The 18,987-nt window shown below is 39.9% G+C and overlaps 3 protein-coding genes across 4 annotated transcripts; 2 read left to right on the forward strand and 1 right to left on the reverse strand.

Moving 5' to 3' along the window:
* The first annotated feature begins 547 nt into the window (after positions 1–547).
* LOC128677044 (putative phospholipase B-like 2) lies at positions 548–13,017 on the forward strand. 2 transcript variants are annotated; one of them, XM_053757596.1, is made up of 13 exons: positions 548–925; positions 1,127–1,255; positions 1,606–1,720; positions 2,004–2,098; positions 2,937–3,092; positions 3,737–3,857; positions 4,912–5,016; positions 5,658–5,764; positions 6,748–6,864; positions 7,394–7,553; positions 8,893–9,040; positions 10,757–10,901; positions 12,056–13,017. In XM_053757596.1, exons 1-13 carry the CDS (start codon positions 750–752, stop codon positions 12,150–12,152), a joined length of 1,671 nt encoding a protein of 556 aa, XP_053613571.1. In that variant the 5' UTR covers positions 548–749; the 3' UTR covers positions 12,153–13,017. The 2 variants fall into 2 exon arrangements, with proteins under 2 accessions (XP_053613571.1, XP_053613573.1); XM_053757598.1 differs by lacking the exon at positions 4,912–5,016.
* Positions 12,918–14,772, reverse strand: AP-2sigma (Adaptor Protein complex 2, sigma subunit). Its single transcript, XM_053757619.1, has 4 exons — positions 14,628–14,772; positions 14,389–14,538; positions 14,130–14,303; positions 12,918–13,857 (listed from the first exon to the last, which is right to left on the reverse strand). Exons 1-4 carry the CDS (start codon positions 14,628–14,630, stop codon positions 13,756–13,758), a joined length of 429 nt encoding a protein of 142 aa, XP_053613594.1. The 5' UTR covers positions 14,631–14,772; the 3' UTR covers positions 12,918–13,755.
* A 193-nt stretch (positions 14,773–14,965) lies between these two features.
* Positions 14,966–18,152, forward strand: LOC128677047 (uncharacterized protein). Its single transcript, XM_053757608.2, has one exon. The coding sequence runs from the start codon at positions 15,110–15,112 to the stop codon at positions 16,568–16,570; it is 1,461 nt and encodes a 486-aa protein (XP_053613583.1). The 5' UTR covers positions 14,966–15,109; the 3' UTR covers positions 16,571–18,152.
* The last annotated feature ends 835 nt before the right edge of the window (positions 18,153–18,987 follow it).

Below are 18,987 nucleotides of genomic sequence, written 5' to 3' on the forward strand. Positions count from 1 at the left end.
TCTTTCGAAGGGGTAACCCGTTCGTTATAGCGCTTACCTTGTTAGGCTTTCCCCTTAAATGCCTGTGGAGAGAGGGGTGTAGTTTTCATCATACCCCGCTCCTGTGCAAATTTGCGTATCTCCGTGTGTGAAGAGTCTAAAAGACACGAAACGACACAATGAATCGTGTAAATAATAACGCACCGCTGTACCGCACGCGCTTAGTAGGTATTTATTGTGCATTCCAATATATTTAAATTAAGACCGTATGGCCTGAGCTTAAAGCATATATTAGCCTGCTATCTGAACGGGAAACCCCTTCGTATGACTTACCTTAAAGAAAGGGTTTTGTAGTCGTTGATATAGCGCTTACCAAAGCAAATTGAACGGGTTACAGCACCGAACGGCTTTTGAAAGCAAACCCATTCCAAAAACCCGTGAAAGGGATAGCGGTCTGGTTCCTGAAATAAATAGTTTGTAGTTAGGGTAAATAAATTTAGTATACTGACAACACACACAATGTCATTGTCAAAATGTTTAACGCTGTCAAATAAATGGAGTTGATTGTTCAAATTGACAAGAACTTCAATTTGAAACTCCCGATTTGAAATCATTGTTTTGTTTTGATAAATTACCTATATTCCTTGTTTATACAACTGCGCTTTATTATTACAAATGCAGTAATAATGATAACAATGCATTGTTTCCGCCTGTGTTTCACATCTCTGTACTAGTTTGCTCATTCTTTGTTGTAAAGCTAAATTGAGAATATGTGTTTATCGTTGTGTATTTTACTTATTTGCCTGGTGTTAGGATGTGAATCCAAGTATGGATGCGTGACTTGGGGAGAAAATAAGATGCAGATATTTGTAAGTGATTATTTAGCGTCGATTCCGGAGGTGAATATCGTTCGGGCCACTTACCGCAACGACATCAATAGTACCGGGTAGGTATTATGTTTTTTTAAAATGTTTTCACGTTATATCTTATGTTAAGGGGTCTATTATCTACTTAAAACATATTTAAAATAATATTTTTAAGTATTGAAGTCGTCACTTTTTGTATTTTGATTTCATAAAGACTATAAAATACAAACATTTTTTTGCAATATTTGAAAGCATTCTATGATGTGTTCTGCACGTTATAGCTGGGCGTACTTGGAGATCCACACGTCAGACCAGTTCAGTGATGTGAAGCAGGCATATGCAGCGGGGTACTTGGAGGGCTTTCTCACCCGTGACCTGATCTGGATGCATTGGCAGAACATGCTTAAAGGGTTTGTCTGAAATCATCAACATTATCTTGCACTGGTAATATGACCATCAGTACAGTAACATGTCACAGTCTGTTCAAATCCCTCAAAGAAGCATAAATATTCTTGTTACGTCGGCTGTCTCTCAAAAAAACTTACATTTACACAATTTTGGGCACACATTAACCAAAAGTATGACATTGCTAAAACTATTAGTAAATGGATACGTGACCTAAAACTGTTGCCAAAAAATTACCTAACTCGTTCTTATTCAAAAATTCAAATAGTTACTCCATATCAAAAGTTGGTTTCATGCTATTTTGGGTCAAACAATGGATTGTTTAAAAATGCGTTGACTGAACAATGTTTTACAGATATTGCTATAACAAGACTGATGTGTGTGGAATGATTGAAGACTTTTTGGACAAAAATGAAGATTACATATCTTCTATGATCTTGAAGTATCCAGATGACCCGTACTGGTATCAGGTACGTCCACGTACCTGATATTTCTCTTGTTTTAATATCATAATCTCGGAATGATACAGATGGATTTTTATCCAATTAAATTCTTCTTCAGAAGAAAAAAGTCTTTACAGTTGTCAAGCTGGTGGACAGTAGCGAAATCATTGCTGATTCTCCAATAATTTAAAGTAACATTTTTTAATGGACTCAGGGTTACAAGGCGTCACAGAGGTGAATGTAACCGGGACCGTGCTCAGAAGGCTTACCATATTTCAGTTTCTTTTCAACCCCATATTCTCTTTTTCAGATGATGTTATTTTTCATCCAGCTGGAAGGGCTTGCAGTCGGATACAAGGAGGCTACTAAAGAACCATATGAACAGCTCACCGTTAGAGATATGTTGTAAATATTACTCCAAACCCATTAACAATTGTAAAATATTGATTGAGTAATTTTACTTTTGTTGCAATTTGAAGTAACTAGGTATTGGGTTGACCTGACCTGAGAGACGTGGCCGCTGACTATGAAACTGGTCCATAAGTTGAATGTTGCCCAGCGTGCTATGGAGAGAGCTATGCTCGGCTATATTTCGGACACGATCCCGCAGGTGAGATCCCGATATCTCACTGCAGGATCGTGTCCGAAATGAGGTCATCAGACAGAGAACGAAAGTCTCCGACATAGACGAAAAAGTCAGCAAGCTGAAGTGGCAATGGGCTGACCACATCTGTAGAAGAACGGATAACCGACTCAGTAGACGTGTTCTCGAATGAAGACCACGCCTGGGTAAGCGAAGTGTGGGCCATCCACTAGCTACATTGCGTGATGACCTGCGAAAGATTGCAGGGTACGACTGGATGCGAAAAGCTCAAAACCGACAGCAGTGGCGCACCTTGGAAGAGGCCTATGTCCAGCAGTGGACAGCTACAGGCTGATGATGATGATTTGGTTGACCTTAACCTGAGCCACGTCAGGGACCTCAAACTAATTAAGTTGATTAGATCCGTCATAGTGTCTGGTATCTAGGCTGCACTATTGGATGTCAACTCAATACTTAGTGTATTTCAAATTTCAACAAAATCAATATGTACCGACAAAATCAATATAAACAGACCTAACCTTTTGATTACGGACGGTCACATATGTTGAGCCTTCACCACACTCAAGTAGGTGTGACAGTTCCTTGCGTTAGTTGTGTGTGTGTGTATGCAGTAAAGCCTACTTTGTTCTATCATCATAGGTGGATCAACATGCTGGGCGATCTGGACGAGCTGGCGTTTGCATTGTCCATGCCGGTGACGTCGGATTCCATGCTGTTCCCGGAGCACTGCACCGGCCTCGTCAAGCTGCTGGCGGACCGCAGCGAGCTGTACACGTCGCAGGTCACGTGGAACAGGTCAGTCACCTCACATGTGAGCATTGGAAAATTATTCAAAATTCTTTATTCAATTTGGGATGAATAGATTACGTCACTTATTGATGATTTTACTTAAAACTAACTGCTGCTGTTCGTATAAAAGATAAATAATCATTACAAGCTAAAGTATGTTTTGTCTCGTTCTGTCCATGGCAAATTTTGTAAAGTGTGATTGTGACAAGACATAATACCTATGTTTTATCAGTGCGGCGCAACTAACTTGATACAACACAACACAAATTGACAAAATTGACAAATGTGGGACTTATGAGCATACTAGCTTTTGCTCGCGTCTTCGCCAGCGTGAACTGCGAAAACGGAACAGACACGATTTTCATACAAACTTTCACCCCCCCATTATAGTCATTTGGGGATTGATATTTTTTTAAAGCAGCCTATGTTTGGACGGGGTTCTTTAACTACATGCATATCAAATTTCCTCAAAATCGATCCAGCTGTTTAACCGTGAAAGGAAACAGACAGATTGACTTTCGCATTTCCCGGACGAATGTACAGTCAAAAGCACATCAACCTATCCAAATTCATTGCTAACTATTGCCGCGCCCGTTTACTGTATATATTATTTATAATGTCATAGTTATTGAAATGATTTTTTGTTGCAGCTACCAGTCAATGCTGCGCTTCCAGAAGATGTACGTGCTCCAGTACAAGATGACCCCGAACAGCAACAAGCGCATCCCCGGATACAAGATGTCCATGTCTTCGTATCCGGGCTTCTTGCAGGTGTCAGAATGACAATAATATACGTTATAAAATACATTTTTGGCCAAAATTTCACGGTAACGTCTTGGCGCAAAATGTCCTTTTCTTACAATGTCCTTTTCTCGAAATGTCAATTTCTCATAATGTCAATTTCTCATAATGTCCTTTTCTCATTATGTCCTTTTCTCAAAATGTCAATTTCTCATTATGCCCTTTTCTCATTATGTCCTTTCCTCATTATGTCCTTTCCTCATTATGTCCTTTCCTCATTATGTCCTTTCCTCATTATGTCCTTTTCTCATTATGTCCTTTTCTCATTATGTCCTTCTCATTATGTCATTTTCTCATTATGTCCTTTTCTCATTATGTCATTTTCTCATTATGTCCTTTTCTCATTATGTCCTTTTCTCATTATGTCCTTTTCTCATTATGTCCTTTCCTCATTATGTCCTTTTCTCATTATGTCCTTTTCTCAAAATGTCAAATTCTCATTATGTCCTTTTCTCATTATGTCCTTTTCTCATTATGTCCTTTTCTCATTATGTCCTTTTCTCATTATGTCCTTTTCTCTTTATGTCCTTTCCTCATTATGTCCTTTTCTCATTATGTCCTTTCCTCATTATGTCCTTTTCTCATTATGTCCTTTTCTCAAAATGTCCTTTTAATAAAAAAAAAAATTTTTAATATGTTGCTTATCTAAATTATCATCAAAAACACACAAGGACATTTTGAGAAAAGGACATTTTGCGCCAAGACGGCTTGAAGGCATCTGATATGACTTTTACGACTTACCTCCATCTAGTGGCAGGCAGTCGCATACACACTAGTGAACTAAACTGTCCACCAGTGTGCAGGTTTCCCCACGATATTTTCCTTCACCGGAAGCAAGTGGTGGTCGATGAAAACTACTATTACATGAGTCAGATTGGTATACAAACTCATGTGGCACGAGTAGGATACGAACCTGAGATCTTTCCATCTACAGGATACATTGTTACACATTTACATCACATTATTATTACAAGAATTTATTTCTTGTAGCAATATAGACTATTGGATTGTATGTTGTTGTCAGTCCCTGGACGATTTTTACGTGATATCGTCCGGTCTGGTGACCGCGGAGACCACCATCGGGAACTCCAACCGTACCCTCTTCGAGCTCGTCAAGCCCGTAGGACAGGTATACTTGTCTCGTTTCCACGTGTGTGTGTCTCTCTCTCTATCGCACTTGTACAGTCAACAGCACGTCAACATACTCAAATTTATTGCAATCTCACCGTTATTAACGCGCCATAGAGGTTCGTGCGGGGTAACTTCATGTGCTGTTGACTGTACTAAGTGAAATTGTTTCTAAGAAGGCCATGGATCCACTTCCACAATAGCCTTCAATTCTTCATTATCAACTAGGGTCTCCGGCCGGCCACGGGGCTTGTTCTGCAGGTCGAAATTTCCAGAACGAAAACGTTGGAACCAAAAACGCACTTTGTTTTCTTTTGCGACACGACCGCCATACACATCATTAACCCTCCGAGCCGTTTCCGCAGCACTGGTGCCACGGTGGAACTCGTACTCGTAAATAATTATATAAAATGCGATATTTCAAATTTTCCATTTTGTAAACTGAGTGACGTAAACAGAAAAATCAGAAGAAAAAAACAAATGAATGACGATTAACGAAAAACAAATACATGTGTACAAATAGCTGTATAAATTTGAATTTGGAATTCCTAACCAAAGAGGAGAAATTTGTGATTAAAGTGGCCAGTACAACAACACGCCAATTTCATATGTATAGGACCTAATATTATATAAATGCTGCAGATATTAGAGTACGCTCGCGCGATGATCGCGAACAGACTGGCGCACAACGGGCGCGAGTGGGTCGAGTTATTTAGGAAACACAACAGCGGAACGTACAACAATCAGTGGTGAGTAAACAAGCTCATTTTTAGAATGCACCTGTAGTGGGGGGAGTTAGGGGGGGGAGGGGGGGGGGGCTGGAGATCGTCAGTCGTGAAAGTGTCAAAGAATTTTATTCTATTCACATTTTGTGATTTTGTGACAACCCTGACTGCTTTGTCGACGCTGGCGCCTGTATCTGCTTTAGCGATAGGCCATCGAAAAACTATATGAATCTCATTAAACTTTGCTCCTTATTTTTACATTTAAAGTAGCAAATTCGGTATTTTCTTTCTGACATTATGTAATGTTATATCTTTCAGTAGAAAAATATGGAGCGCTTTGAAAATTTTTCTCGATTGCTTATTGTCTGTGTTGTTGGATACTGTGCGAAGAGGAGAAGAAAAAATAGGAAAGCGAACACAGGGCTCAGATCATTAACTGAGTAAAGAACTAATACGCTCAGATAAGAGAGGGAGAAAGCCACTTTTCATATTGAACTTTTATAACTTAACTAACAAATCCCAATTCTAACTAATATTATAAATGCGAAAGTAAGTTTGTTACCTTTTCACGCATTATTTACTAGACCGATTGTTATGAAATTTGGTACACGGGTAGAAAATAACTTGGAATAACACATATACTGTTATCCCGAAATTCCCACGGGAGCGAAGCCCCGGGGCACAGCTAGTCTATATGTAAAAGAAGACATTTAATGACTGACTGACATGTCAACGCACACCCCAAACCGTTGGGTCTAGAAACTTCAAATTTTGCACGTAGGTTCCTTGTTTAGGATTAGGGGTGTACTAAGAAAGGATTTTTCAAAATTCATCCTTTAAGGGGGTAGAAAGGGGTTTCGAAGTTTGTATGTATATTGCGAAACTAGATCAGTTAAAGCGTCTAAATATTTCACTGAAGGGAAAATCACGCGGGCGAAGCCGCAAGCAAAAGCCAACAAGAATACGATTGATTGAACGGAAACGAGAAAAAACTTGTTGTCACCCAGGTTCATAGTGGACTACAACAGGTTCCAGCGCAGCGCGGCCGGCAAGCCCGGGCGCGTGCGCAGCGGCCTGCTGTGGCTGCTGGAGCAGCTGCCCGGGCACACGCACGCGGCTGATCTGTGAGTCTGTGTGTCCACATCCTCACAATATGCGACTACATAAATATATCTATATGTATAAAACTCTTCCGTTACCGAATGACTGACTGACAGACAACGTTACAGCCGAAACTACTGGGCGTGGTAGCCCTTGAGAACACGCTTTCAAAATCAAAATCAAATCTGAATCCGGCCTAATTTATAAAGAAATTAGGCGTTCACAGGCACTTTTTCACGTCATATTCTAAATTAAATAATATTTATCAAAGCTACAAACTACTAGCATTTCAACTGCTGAGAAGAAATGCCGAAAGAAACTCATTCAAACAGTGTTGGTCCCTATAATGCCAGAAGGGCTTACCATTTTTTAAAATATAAATTTATGTATAATTTTTTATCAGTAATATAACAATGTAAGTACACAATAAAGTACATGGTTAAAAAGGTATACTGAAACATATTATGATTGTGATCGAGTGCTGATGAAAGGAAAAAAAAATCGCGCCAATTTAGTGTTAGGTATTTTAATTTTTTATTTATACATTTTTAGAACGGGCGAACTGGTCCGCACGTCGTACTGGCCGTCGTACAATATCCCGTATTTCCCGCGCATTTTCAACTTGAGCGGCGGCAACGAGCGGGTGAGGGTGTTCGGCGACTGGTTCGGATACGACACCAACCCCAGGGCCAGGATCCTCAAGCAGAAACAGGTTGCAAACAATAATCACTCTTATCACAAATACACAAAGTTCAAATTACACAATGATTGCTACATGGAAGAAAATTTTAGAGTAAATAATAAAAATCATAAAATTTAAATACAAACGTGTTCAAAATATGTTATTCATCTTCTACTTTATTATCTACATCACTAGCGAAGACGCCTGGTAAAAAGTTCACTACCAACTGTCGAAATTGGATCGCCAACGTGTCACGTTATTTCCGAGAATAATATTTATTTATTTTTTTATTAATTCATTCATAACAACTTACATAGTGTCGCTACTATTGCACGTCACTTAATAAAACACACACTGCTACTGAACTCATTTATTGAGGTGAGAGATTTACTATAAGGATTAACAAAAAAGAAACCATACCGCGTTTTAAATCGGTACAGCGCCATCTAGGGACACATTTGTGACTCAAACTTAAACTCTTTGTGTATTGAGACGGAATGCAACAAATACAAACAAATACTGATAAACAATACAGTATTATGTCTTCATTTTTTTACGGCTTGGACAGAGCCAGTAACACAAATTAATCCATCAGTTATCTTAAATATAGAAACTAAGAAATTTTGATACCCAAAATTGAAGACATAGTATTCGAATATACTTAAATATATCATAAACTAACAATAGTAGAAGTAGTAGTTCGGTAGTAGCCGTTCCATCGTCTAAGCGCCATCTAGTGAAAAATAAATTGAACGTAACGATTGTCCCAAGCGACAATAAATTCACGGTACAGAGGGCGAAGTACGGGTTTGCTTTTCACTTCTCATTATCGAATCTATTCGAAGTGAGACGCAACGAACCAATCACATTGCGATTTAGTTGTCCTTGCGTCACAATGGCGTACTGTAATTGGATAGCTGCGTCTCGCTGCGAGTCATTAGATGTAAATATCAAAGTCGTGCTATGCACACAAAACAGCTTCAAAGTATCTGGGTACTTAAAAATAAATATAAATAAATATATTTGGACAAATCACACAGGTCGAGCTAGCCCCAAAGTAAGTTCGAGACTTGTGTTATGGGATGCTAACTCAACGTTACTATATTTTATAACAAATACATATAATATATAGATAAACATCCAAGACCGGGGCCAATTAGAAAAAAAAATAAGAAAAAAAAAAATAAAAAAGAAATCAGAAAAACATCATTTTCCATCATGACATGGTTTAGAGGCAAGCACTCTACCACTGCGCCACCGATGGCGTCAAACTTACTGGATACTAGTACAGCCGACTGACCTATATATACTAGGTTCCTACAGCCGAATTTCGAAAGTTAAATAGACTGAGCGTAAAGATTGTCTCCAGGCGGATATCTGGAACTTAGCGGACATGTACCACACGATGCGCTACAACGACTTCAAGCACGACCCCAACGCTCGCTGTGCGCAGTGCCAGCCGCCCTACAGCGCCTGCAACGCCATCGCCGCCAGGAACGACCTCAACCCCGCCAACGGTGAGCTAGCTGGAGTGTATCTCTTCCAGCAGCACCTCACACTATACCAGCCCACAGCGCCTGCAACGCCATCGCCGCCAGGAACGACCTCAACCCCGCCAACGGTGAGCTAGCTGGAGTGTATCTCTTCCAGCAGCACCTCACACTATACCAGCCCACAGCGCCTGCAACGCCATCGCCGCCAGGAACGACCTCAACCCCGCCAACGGTGAGCTAGCTGGAGTGTATCTCTTCCAGCAGCACCTCACACTATACCAGCCCACAGCGCCTGCAACGCCATCGCCGCCAGGAACGACCTCAACCCCGCCAACGGTGAGCTAGCTGGAGTGTATCTCTTCCAGCAGCACCTCACACTATACCAGCCCACAGCGCCTGCAACGCCATCGCCGCCAGGAACGACCTCAACCCCGCCAACGGTGAGCTAGCTGGAGTGTATCTCTTCCAGCAGCACCTCACACTATACCAGCCCACAGCGCCTGCAACGCCATCGCCGCCAGGAACGACCTCAACCCCGCCAACGGTGAGCTAGCTGGAGTGTATCTCTTCCAGCAGCACCTCACACTATACCAGCCCACAGCGCCTGCAACGCCATCGCCGCCAGGAACGACCTCAACCTCGCCAACGGTGAGCTAGCTGGAGTGTATCTCTTCCAGCAGCACCTCACACTATACCAGCCCACAGCGCCTGCAACGCCATCGCCGCCAGGAACGACCTCAACCCCGCCAACGGTGAGCTAGCTGGAGTGTATCTCTTCCAGCAGCACCTCACACTATACCAGCCCACAGCGCCTGCAACGCCATCGCCGCCAGGAACGACCTCAACCCCGCCAACGGTGAGCTAGCTGGAGTGTATCTCTTCCAGCAGCACCTCACACTATACCAGCCCACAGCGCCTGCAACGCCATCGCCGCCAGGAACGACCTCAACCCCGCCAACGGTGAGCTAGCTGGAGTGTATCTCTTCCAGCAGCACCTCACACTATACCAGCCCACAGCGCCTGCAACGCCATCGCCGCCAGGAACGACCTCAACCCCGCCAACGGTGAGCTAGCTGGAGTGTATCTCTTCCAGCAGCACCTCACACTATACCAGCCCACAGCGCCTGCAACGCCATCGCCGCCAGGAACGACCTCAACCCCGCCAACGGTGAGCTAGCTGGAGTGTATCTCTTCCAGCAGCACCTCACACTATACCAGCCCACAGCGCCTGCAACGCCATCGCCGCCAGGAATGACCTCAACCCCGCCAACGGTGAGGTTCTCTCTCTAAATTTCATCTGATAGTCTTTCCTATTCCTTCCTCAGTCAAACTTCTCGTGTACCAAATATAACAACATAATAAGATTTTAAACGCACACATACACACATACATCCTACAAACTTTCGCATTTACAATATTAGTGATATTAATAGGATATATCTCTTCTAATGCAGGCGTCCCTATTGGTGAGCAGAAAAATCATAGAAAACCCAAGAATAATAAATTGTGACGAAAATACTAAAATAAAAACAAATACCCCTAATGTAATACCCCTAAATCAGTGATTCCCAAACATTTTATGTATTTATTTATTTAGTTTTTGTCTGTCTAGTTGTAATATTTAGGGTTCATATGTGCAATGATGCTAGAACAATAGTGCATGCGAACGATTTCAACGCTTCCCGATCGCCTAACTTAATCAGGCCCCCCTGCCAATAAATAGTGTATTCTGCCTACCAGGCTCGTACCCGTTCCGGGCGCTGGGGCACCGCAGCCACGGCGGCACGGACCTGAAGATCACGAGCGCGGCGCTGCGTCACACCTTCCAGTTCGTGGCCGTCTCCAGCCCCACTTTCAACGTATCCAGGGGGATACCGCCATTCCAGTAAGTATATATATACCATTATTAGGTCATTGTATATATATATATATTGTCTTTATTTGTAGCTACAGACACTAATAGGGTAGTTGCCAAGGTCAGAGAATTGTAAAAAATATTATAATCTAGATAAAATAGATATATTTAGGATCATTACTATAATTTATAGACTGTATCAATGCAGCTGGGTCTAATACGAAGATTTAAATTTCGTTGGAAAGTCCATTTTCAAAAAGTATGAAATTATAAAAATAAATTTAACCATCATAAATGACAAAAATTTTGTAACAACTTTTATTAAAAACTCATCACCATAAACGTAATATTTAATGTAGCTGTCGAACAAACATATCTTTGTTCGCGAACATTTTCGCACGTTGTGACGTCACACGTTCGTGTCATCTAGTATGGAGCGTTTGGACGAATCCAAAAATGTGTGATTTTATTTTTGTCATAACTTTGAAAGTATTGTCATTATCGCAGTATTCTTTTCACTGATGTTTCTAATGGTATGAGGCTTCGAATAGTCATCAAAACAAAAAATTGGCAATTAGCCTATTCACGGTACAGAGATCGCGAAATACAGGTTTGTATTTTGCTTCTCAATATCAAGTGTATTCGAACTGAGATGCAGCGAACAATCACATTGCGGTGTGGTTGTCGTTGCGTCACAATGGCGCGCTGTGATTGGATGGCTGCAGTGAGATGTAAATAGCAAAGAACACACAGAACAGCATACAAGTATCAAGGTGTATACTAACTGGATATTAGCACAGCTGTCCACGTGCGTCTGAATACCTAGTTATTTGTAATACTTGAGATATAACAAAAGCCGACCGACCTATTTATTTACTTGGTTCCTACAGTCTCCAGCAGGGCGATTTTGAGGGGCTGAGAGGTGCGGGGAGGGGGCGCCCACAACGCGCTAGATATGACGCGTTGGGAGCTAAAACAAGGGCTGTAGCATTTGGAAAATAAAATTAACGCAGATAAAGTATAATTTCTTTCTTTTGTGACGACCCTGACTGCAGTTTCAACGCTGGCGGCTTTACCAAAACCGTCGAACACGCCAGGTGCATTTTCGCTATGGATCTAAAAAAATAAATTATTTGCATTTTCATGAGACTACTTTAACTAATATATAATATGTATATTTTCAGATGGAGCAAATTCGACCTGGGCTCTCAGGTGTCCCACGTCGGGCACCCGGACCTGTGGGTGTTCCCCCCGGTGCTCCACAGCTGGGAGTGGAGCTAACTGAACCTGGACGTGGAACTAACGGACCAAGGATGATCAATTGCACACTGTCTCCGCTCCAACCTATGGCAGTATGGCAATAAGTTCTATGGAGTCAGTATTTCAACATGTTGATAGTTTATACTTAAAGGCTTAACTTTTTATTCACTGCATAAATTTTTACACTTTCCCTGTAAAAAAAAAGAATATAAAATGACTTTCTATTTTTAAGTACGATCAGCTGATCAATCAAATTGTAGCATTTTTTGAAATAGCTTAATTTGGAAACCAAACCAGATCATCATAAAATTTGTGCAGTGAATTTAAAAAAAGACCCTTAACTAGGATACTTCTAACCGACATGCCAGTCTGCGAAAATGTGCCTGGCGTGTAATAAAGTCACACGCTAGGCGGGATTTTTCTAACATTGGAACAAAAATGTTACATTAGGAGGTATATAATTGCGGCGAGGGAAAGCGTCCTGGAGTGTGCAACAAATACACAGGAGAGTATAAAACTGAATTTATGACTGCTTTTATCAAAATATTGAGAACAGCATCACGTTTTTATAAGCCATTTCATTGCTTTTCTCTCTAATCTCACTTTTTCCCAGTTTCTTCCTCAACCGTTAAGAATCGGAGCCCAGGGACCACTGCCTGAGGATTCACCTCTCATTTGTTGCATCTCCTAACGTGACTTTAACGTCCTTTATAATAAGTGTCAATATCTCAGTGACATATTGTTTTATATTGTAAGGATTATTTGTACAAATAATGAAAAAGATAGAACATTGTAATAATAATATAATCGATTGATAGGTAACCAATTACAGAGATTATAGACCAAGTTTTTACATAGTTTCTCATAAATAAATCATGTTAATAGACGCATGCTTTCATTTCGATCCTTAAGATAGGCTACAGCTACATTCCATTATATACAAATATGCTTTCATATTACTGGAGTTAAATTTAGAACTGTAATATATTGAATGGTCTCATTCACAAATCTTATGTGCAAGAGAGATGACCTAATAGACATGCCTTTCAACTGAGATTTCACCTGCGGGTGAAAAGAAACAGCACAGGCCACTCCTTTCCACAGTCTAGTAATAAGTAAATTAGAATGTTGCAGAAACAGCTGGGTATTTTTAAAATTTTCTTGATTTTTTCTTCTAACATGTGAACTATTCAATAATACATCAGACAAGTACAATCATACAGTTTACATTTGCTACAAAAATTTAAATATATGCAACAGACCTCACTTTCTTCATATTATTATATTATATATAATAATAATAACTATAAATAAAAAGTTTTATATTAAGTTTTACTCTTCATTAATTTATAATTTCCCCACATTTACACCCTATTAATGTAATATTTTTCATTGCTCAGTTTCACTGTTATTATGTGCAATGGAACAATGAATTTTACGAAAATGTTGATTGCAATTTCCAAAGACCACAATATCTTTTCATTCTGTGATATTCCAAATTAGGTACATATTATGTTGGTAACACTGCAGGGTGCAGCTAATAATATATATAGTTAGCATAGGATTGTGCACATCAATGAAAGGTAAGCCTTATAAAACTGAATGACTTAGATCTCCGACGGGACTACTCCAAGGAGTTGAGCATCAGCAGCTGTTTGAGGACCTTCGTCTGCGACGTCTCCCGGATCTCCCCAGCCAGGAACATCTCATCCACCACTGTGTATACCTGGAATTCAAGAATTATTTATAATAGATTAGACAAATCAATAAAAGAAATAAAGACTAGCTATGTAAAACATGAGTAAAGTGAGACTCAATATAAATATAGGTAGGTACTAGGTAATTTAAACTTTTCTATCACACTCATAATTATAAATTGCATGGAAAATAAGTGTGTGTATGATCAGCAATGGTATATCCAAAACTTATTATAGTGACATTTAGGACATTGTACCTGATAGATGATGATGTGAGACATATTAAAAGTTGATCACATACCTTATAAAAATTGAAAACTAGATCCAGCTCACACACATTGTGGAAATACTCATTCAGTACCTCCACAAAATTATGGATAGCTTCCAAATAACACAGGTTATTGTCGTTCACATCCACGCATATACAGAAATACAAGCCCGCGTATCTTCTGTACACGATCTTGAAGTTCCTGAACTGGAAATGCGACAAAAACATCATCAATACATGGCAGACTTACGTGTCACTTATTTATGGTTTTACGGTACTATAAATCTATTACCTCGACAAAATTGGTGTGCTTAGCGTCCCTGACTGTGACAACAGCGTGTACTTCTTCAATCAGCTTCTGTTTCTCGTCATCATCGAAATTCATATACCATTTTGCAAGTCGAGTTTTTCCCGCACGGTTTTGGATCAAAATGAAACGTATCTGAAGTCAAAAAATGTCATAGTTACTTGTTATAATAATAAATAGAATACATGTCGATAATTGATGATAATACGGTTAAGAATTCTCACCATTTTTACAAATTTATTTTAATTTAATTTCAAACAATTTATTTATTGAATCCAGTCGACGCCTCCTTTATTGTTGTCAAAATTTGACACACTTGACATTTTTCTTTTTTCTGCTCGCTGTGTGCTTGCTTCGTTGCCTGCTGCTGCGCATTGCTATTTGTGATTTTTTGGATCTCTGAAAAGTATTTATTTTTGATTTATGGTAAAATAAGGCGTTTATCTACGAATGACCAACATAAAACTATTAACAAACAAAACAGGAATTAAATTTTATTAAAATATTGCAATATTTGATTTCGATAGTAGATTCTCAAAATAATCATTATGGCAACATAAATATCGAGTTGTTTTTCAATTTTCAGTGGATTTTTGACGTTGCTTGTACTTGCTCGTTTTATCAAGTTGTAATTCATGTAGTGCTTAGGTTTCCACAATGTCTCTAAAATAAGTAGTTTCGTAAGAACACCCCATTTTTCCTTTAAATGACGCCCACGAAAACAACAAAAACTGAAGTAGAAATGGTGATACGAAACAGAAAAACTGTTATGAAAGACGGGATTATGACAATGTCGGGTATCGGTGAGCCTTCGGTTTTCCACGCATTGGTGGTCATCTTCTTGGAGTTTTTCGCGTGGGGCTTACTCACCATGCCGTTCATATCAGTGCTGAACGCGACATTCCCTGATCACACGTTTTTAATGAATGGATTGATAATGGGTATCAAGGGCATTTTGTCGTTCCTGTCAGCGCCCCTCATCGGCGCTCTGTCCGACGTGTGGGGCCGCAAGTTCTTCCTGCTAGTCACCGTGTTCTTCACCTGCGCGCCGCTGCCGCTAATGACAATAAACACTTGGTGGTTCTTTGCGATGATAAGCATCAGCGGAGTGTTTGCTGTGACGTTCTCGATCGTGTTCGCATACGTCGCTGATGTGACGACAGAAGCCGAGCGTTCGCGCGCCTACGGCCTCGTCTCGGCGACGTTCGCGGCGAGCATGGTGATCTCGCCTGCGCTGGGCGCCTACTTAATGGACCTGTACGGGGAGGCGCTAGTGGTCGCCGCGGCAACGGCCGTCGCTGTCCTAGACGTATTCTTCATCATGGTCGCTGTCCCTGAAAGCCTGCCAGAAAAAGTGCGTCCCAGTGGCTGGAGCCCTTCAATCAGCTGGGAACAAGCAGATCCCTTCACAGCCTTAAGAAAAGTAGGTGCGGAACCTACAGTGCTTATGTTGTGCTTAGCAGTGTTTCTGTCATACTTGCCCGAGGCGGGGCAGTACTCATGCATTTTTGTGTACCTAAAACTAGTGATGGGCTTTGGAGTAGTCCAAGTGGCAATATTTATAGCAATAGTAGGGGTGCTAAGCATCGGAGTGCAAGTGATACTCGGATTTTTAATGAAGACTTTAGGAGCAAAGCATACAATCATGGTTGGACTTTTGTTTGAAATGCTGCAGTTAATGTGGTACGGCTTCGGAAGCCGAACGTGGATGATGTGGGCTGCGGGCATTCTCGCTGCTCTAGCATCTCTCACATACCCAGCATTTAGTGCATATGTATCAGTGAACAGTCGAGCAGACCGTCAGGGCGTCATGCAAGGAATGGTGACAGGTGTTAGGGGACTTTGCAATGGCCTCGGGCCAGCCATGTTTGGAGTGATATTTTATTTGTTCCACGTGGATTTGAATGAGGACCATATCAAGCCAGGCTTAGATCCTCAGCATGTAAATCCAGATCAGTATGCTCGCATAGTGCCCGGTCCTCCGTTTGTGCTGGGAGCTTTATTGGTTATTTGTGCTTTACTAGTGGCAGCGTTTCTGCCCGAGGATGTGTCAGTTGGTAGTAACCGGCGGGCGTCGCCCGTGGACCTGCGGTACGAGATCGAGCACGGGCGGCGGGTGGCGGGCACGCTGTCGCCGCTGATGGCGCCCGAGTCCGCCGCCCTCTAGCCCGCAGCGGCGCCGGCCAAAGCGGCCCGCGCGGCCAGCGTGTGACTCTATGCGATGAGGCGCTCCGAGCGCTACCAAAGCTAACTCAGTGAGTGAAGTGAGTTCTTTACGATCCGTTGCACCAACTACATTCCCGTGATACATATATATGTAAACTATGCTTCATCTATCCACTTTTTAAGCTTTATATCTATTTTTTATAACATTTCCTGTAGCCTTTGAGGCATGTACATATTTTATGGAAATAAAAAAATCATTTAAATCATTTTACAAGACCTCTCTTTCGGGATTTCGAGCCAAACATCACACAACTCGCTATATAGTTTGCTTTCAACTAGTGAGCATAAATAAAACTTTACAAACTGGAAAGGAGTGTCAATTTCAAGCATTAACTTATATTCTGGATCATGGTGGCATCACATCTCACTACATATTAGGGATAAGTGATCTCAAATAAAAAATATTGCTTGAGAGTACAGTAGATGTATTTAATAAAAAAAAACATTATTTACATTTCATGTGGGCCAAAGTTTGCCATTGGCATATCAGGCAGTTGGCACATAAGTCAAAGAGTAGATAAAGGCATAAATAATTACATGGAATTGATAAGTTGGTTGCATTCTTTAGCATTTATACTGTTGTATGAAAGATGTGTGTATGGCCAAACATTTTAAAGAATTACTGGAATATCTTGGCTATTTTTATAAGATACAGAGGTTTTGCCCAGCAGTGGGACCCAACACTAACAGCCTCGAAAAAAAGACTGGATTTCCTAATTTTCAAAACCTAAAAATGTCTTTAATAATGAATCTTAATGGATTTCATTATTTGAAGTTCAAATTAATATAAAAAATGTTAAACAGCTGAACTTCTTTATACTAATATTTATGCAATAGACAGTCTTATTGCATGTGAATACGAACTACTATTAAGTAGTGTGATATTAACAACAAGAATCTGCACATTTATTGATTAGCTAATTCACAAAACAGGTTTGCAGAGCTTCATTCTAGCAATCCTACACATTTTTGTTGTTAAATTATAATTTATAAGCAACAGTGCTTTACATTCATTTGTAATTGAGAAAAGTTATTTGCTAATAGCTCAATAAGAATCAACAATTATAAGATTTGTTCAGTACTTCAGCATCAGTTAAAATCTCTAATAAAAAAACGTCATTTAAAGAAAAAAGAATATGAAAGACACTGTAATTTTTTCATGTATAATCAGTTGGACTATAACCTAAAATAGACATTTGGTAACATTCATATTTTAATATTCAAATATGCTCAGTTCTCTATAAAGACATTGACTTTTGACATACAATTTATGAATATATATTTTATTTTTGAAATCATTCAAATATTAAAATTTTATTGACTATTTTAAAAGAAGAATAGAAGCGACGTAAATTCAAGATAGTGCACTGTGTTTTAAATTTATTTTTTTTAAACATAAGTGCACTTTTGATTTTCCACACCATCACAGTCTGAGAATGTCACAATTTTCCTACATAAAAAATCTTTGTAAAATCAAGCTATCCACCCACATACTTACATTTAAAGAAATTACAAGTACTTTAAAGATTGACTTTTATATTTTCGTATTTTTTTTTCGAATTCAATTTAATTATCTATGGCATTCTAAGGCCTTCGTCCTCGGGGTCGACAAGGAAAACGTCTGTAGTATTCATAAATCAAGATAAGGGTAGTTTTGTTTCAAGAATCCCTAGTGTGTACACGTAGACAGCGTGTCCTATTGACAGTGACGATTTATCGAACAGGATCAATAAGAGAAAGTACCCGCGACATTCGATAGCCACCACTGTTGTGTTAACTTAGGGTTTTCTTTCATTATCTATATTTTACAATATGATTAAGTTATGCCATGTTAACATCTTGGACGCATACAATTTGCAAATCTCATGATTATTCGAAGTAGGATACTTTTTATACATTCGACAAGTGACCTGATTTTTTGCAAACATTTAGGCTTCGCGGAGACAGGGTCTTTGTGAAAAAGAAGCGACATTATCCTTTTTTTTCGTATTTACAAGGGCGTTATAGATAATTTTTTCTCAGTGTATAATAATTTGTACTTTTATTTAATTCAAAAGCTTGCCAAAATAATAACGAATCGATTAAGAATACTGTTAACTATACTATATTGAAATATGCTGTAATCGTGAACGATATAATTATTTATGATTAAAAATACATAAATATTACATCAAAACGAAATAATTTATCCACACTCATTACCCTGCATTTTCGTGCGGTGTTAGTTTGTTTTAGTTTGCACAGGTCATCGAAAATATTAAGTTATCCAAACATACGGGCGGTACGATTACCTGAAAATTGGCGCTATAAGGCCGTGTATCCAATGAGCTGAGTAGTACACGAATAGTCCACGGATTT

Source organism: Plodia interpunctella, chromosome 17 (assembly GCF_027563975.2).
Source record: "Plodia interpunctella isolate USDA-ARS_2022_Savannah chromosome 17, ilPloInte3.2, whole genome shotgun sequence".
Taxonomy (NCBI): Eukaryota; Metazoa; Arthropoda; class Insecta; order Lepidoptera; family Pyralidae; genus Plodia; species Plodia interpunctella.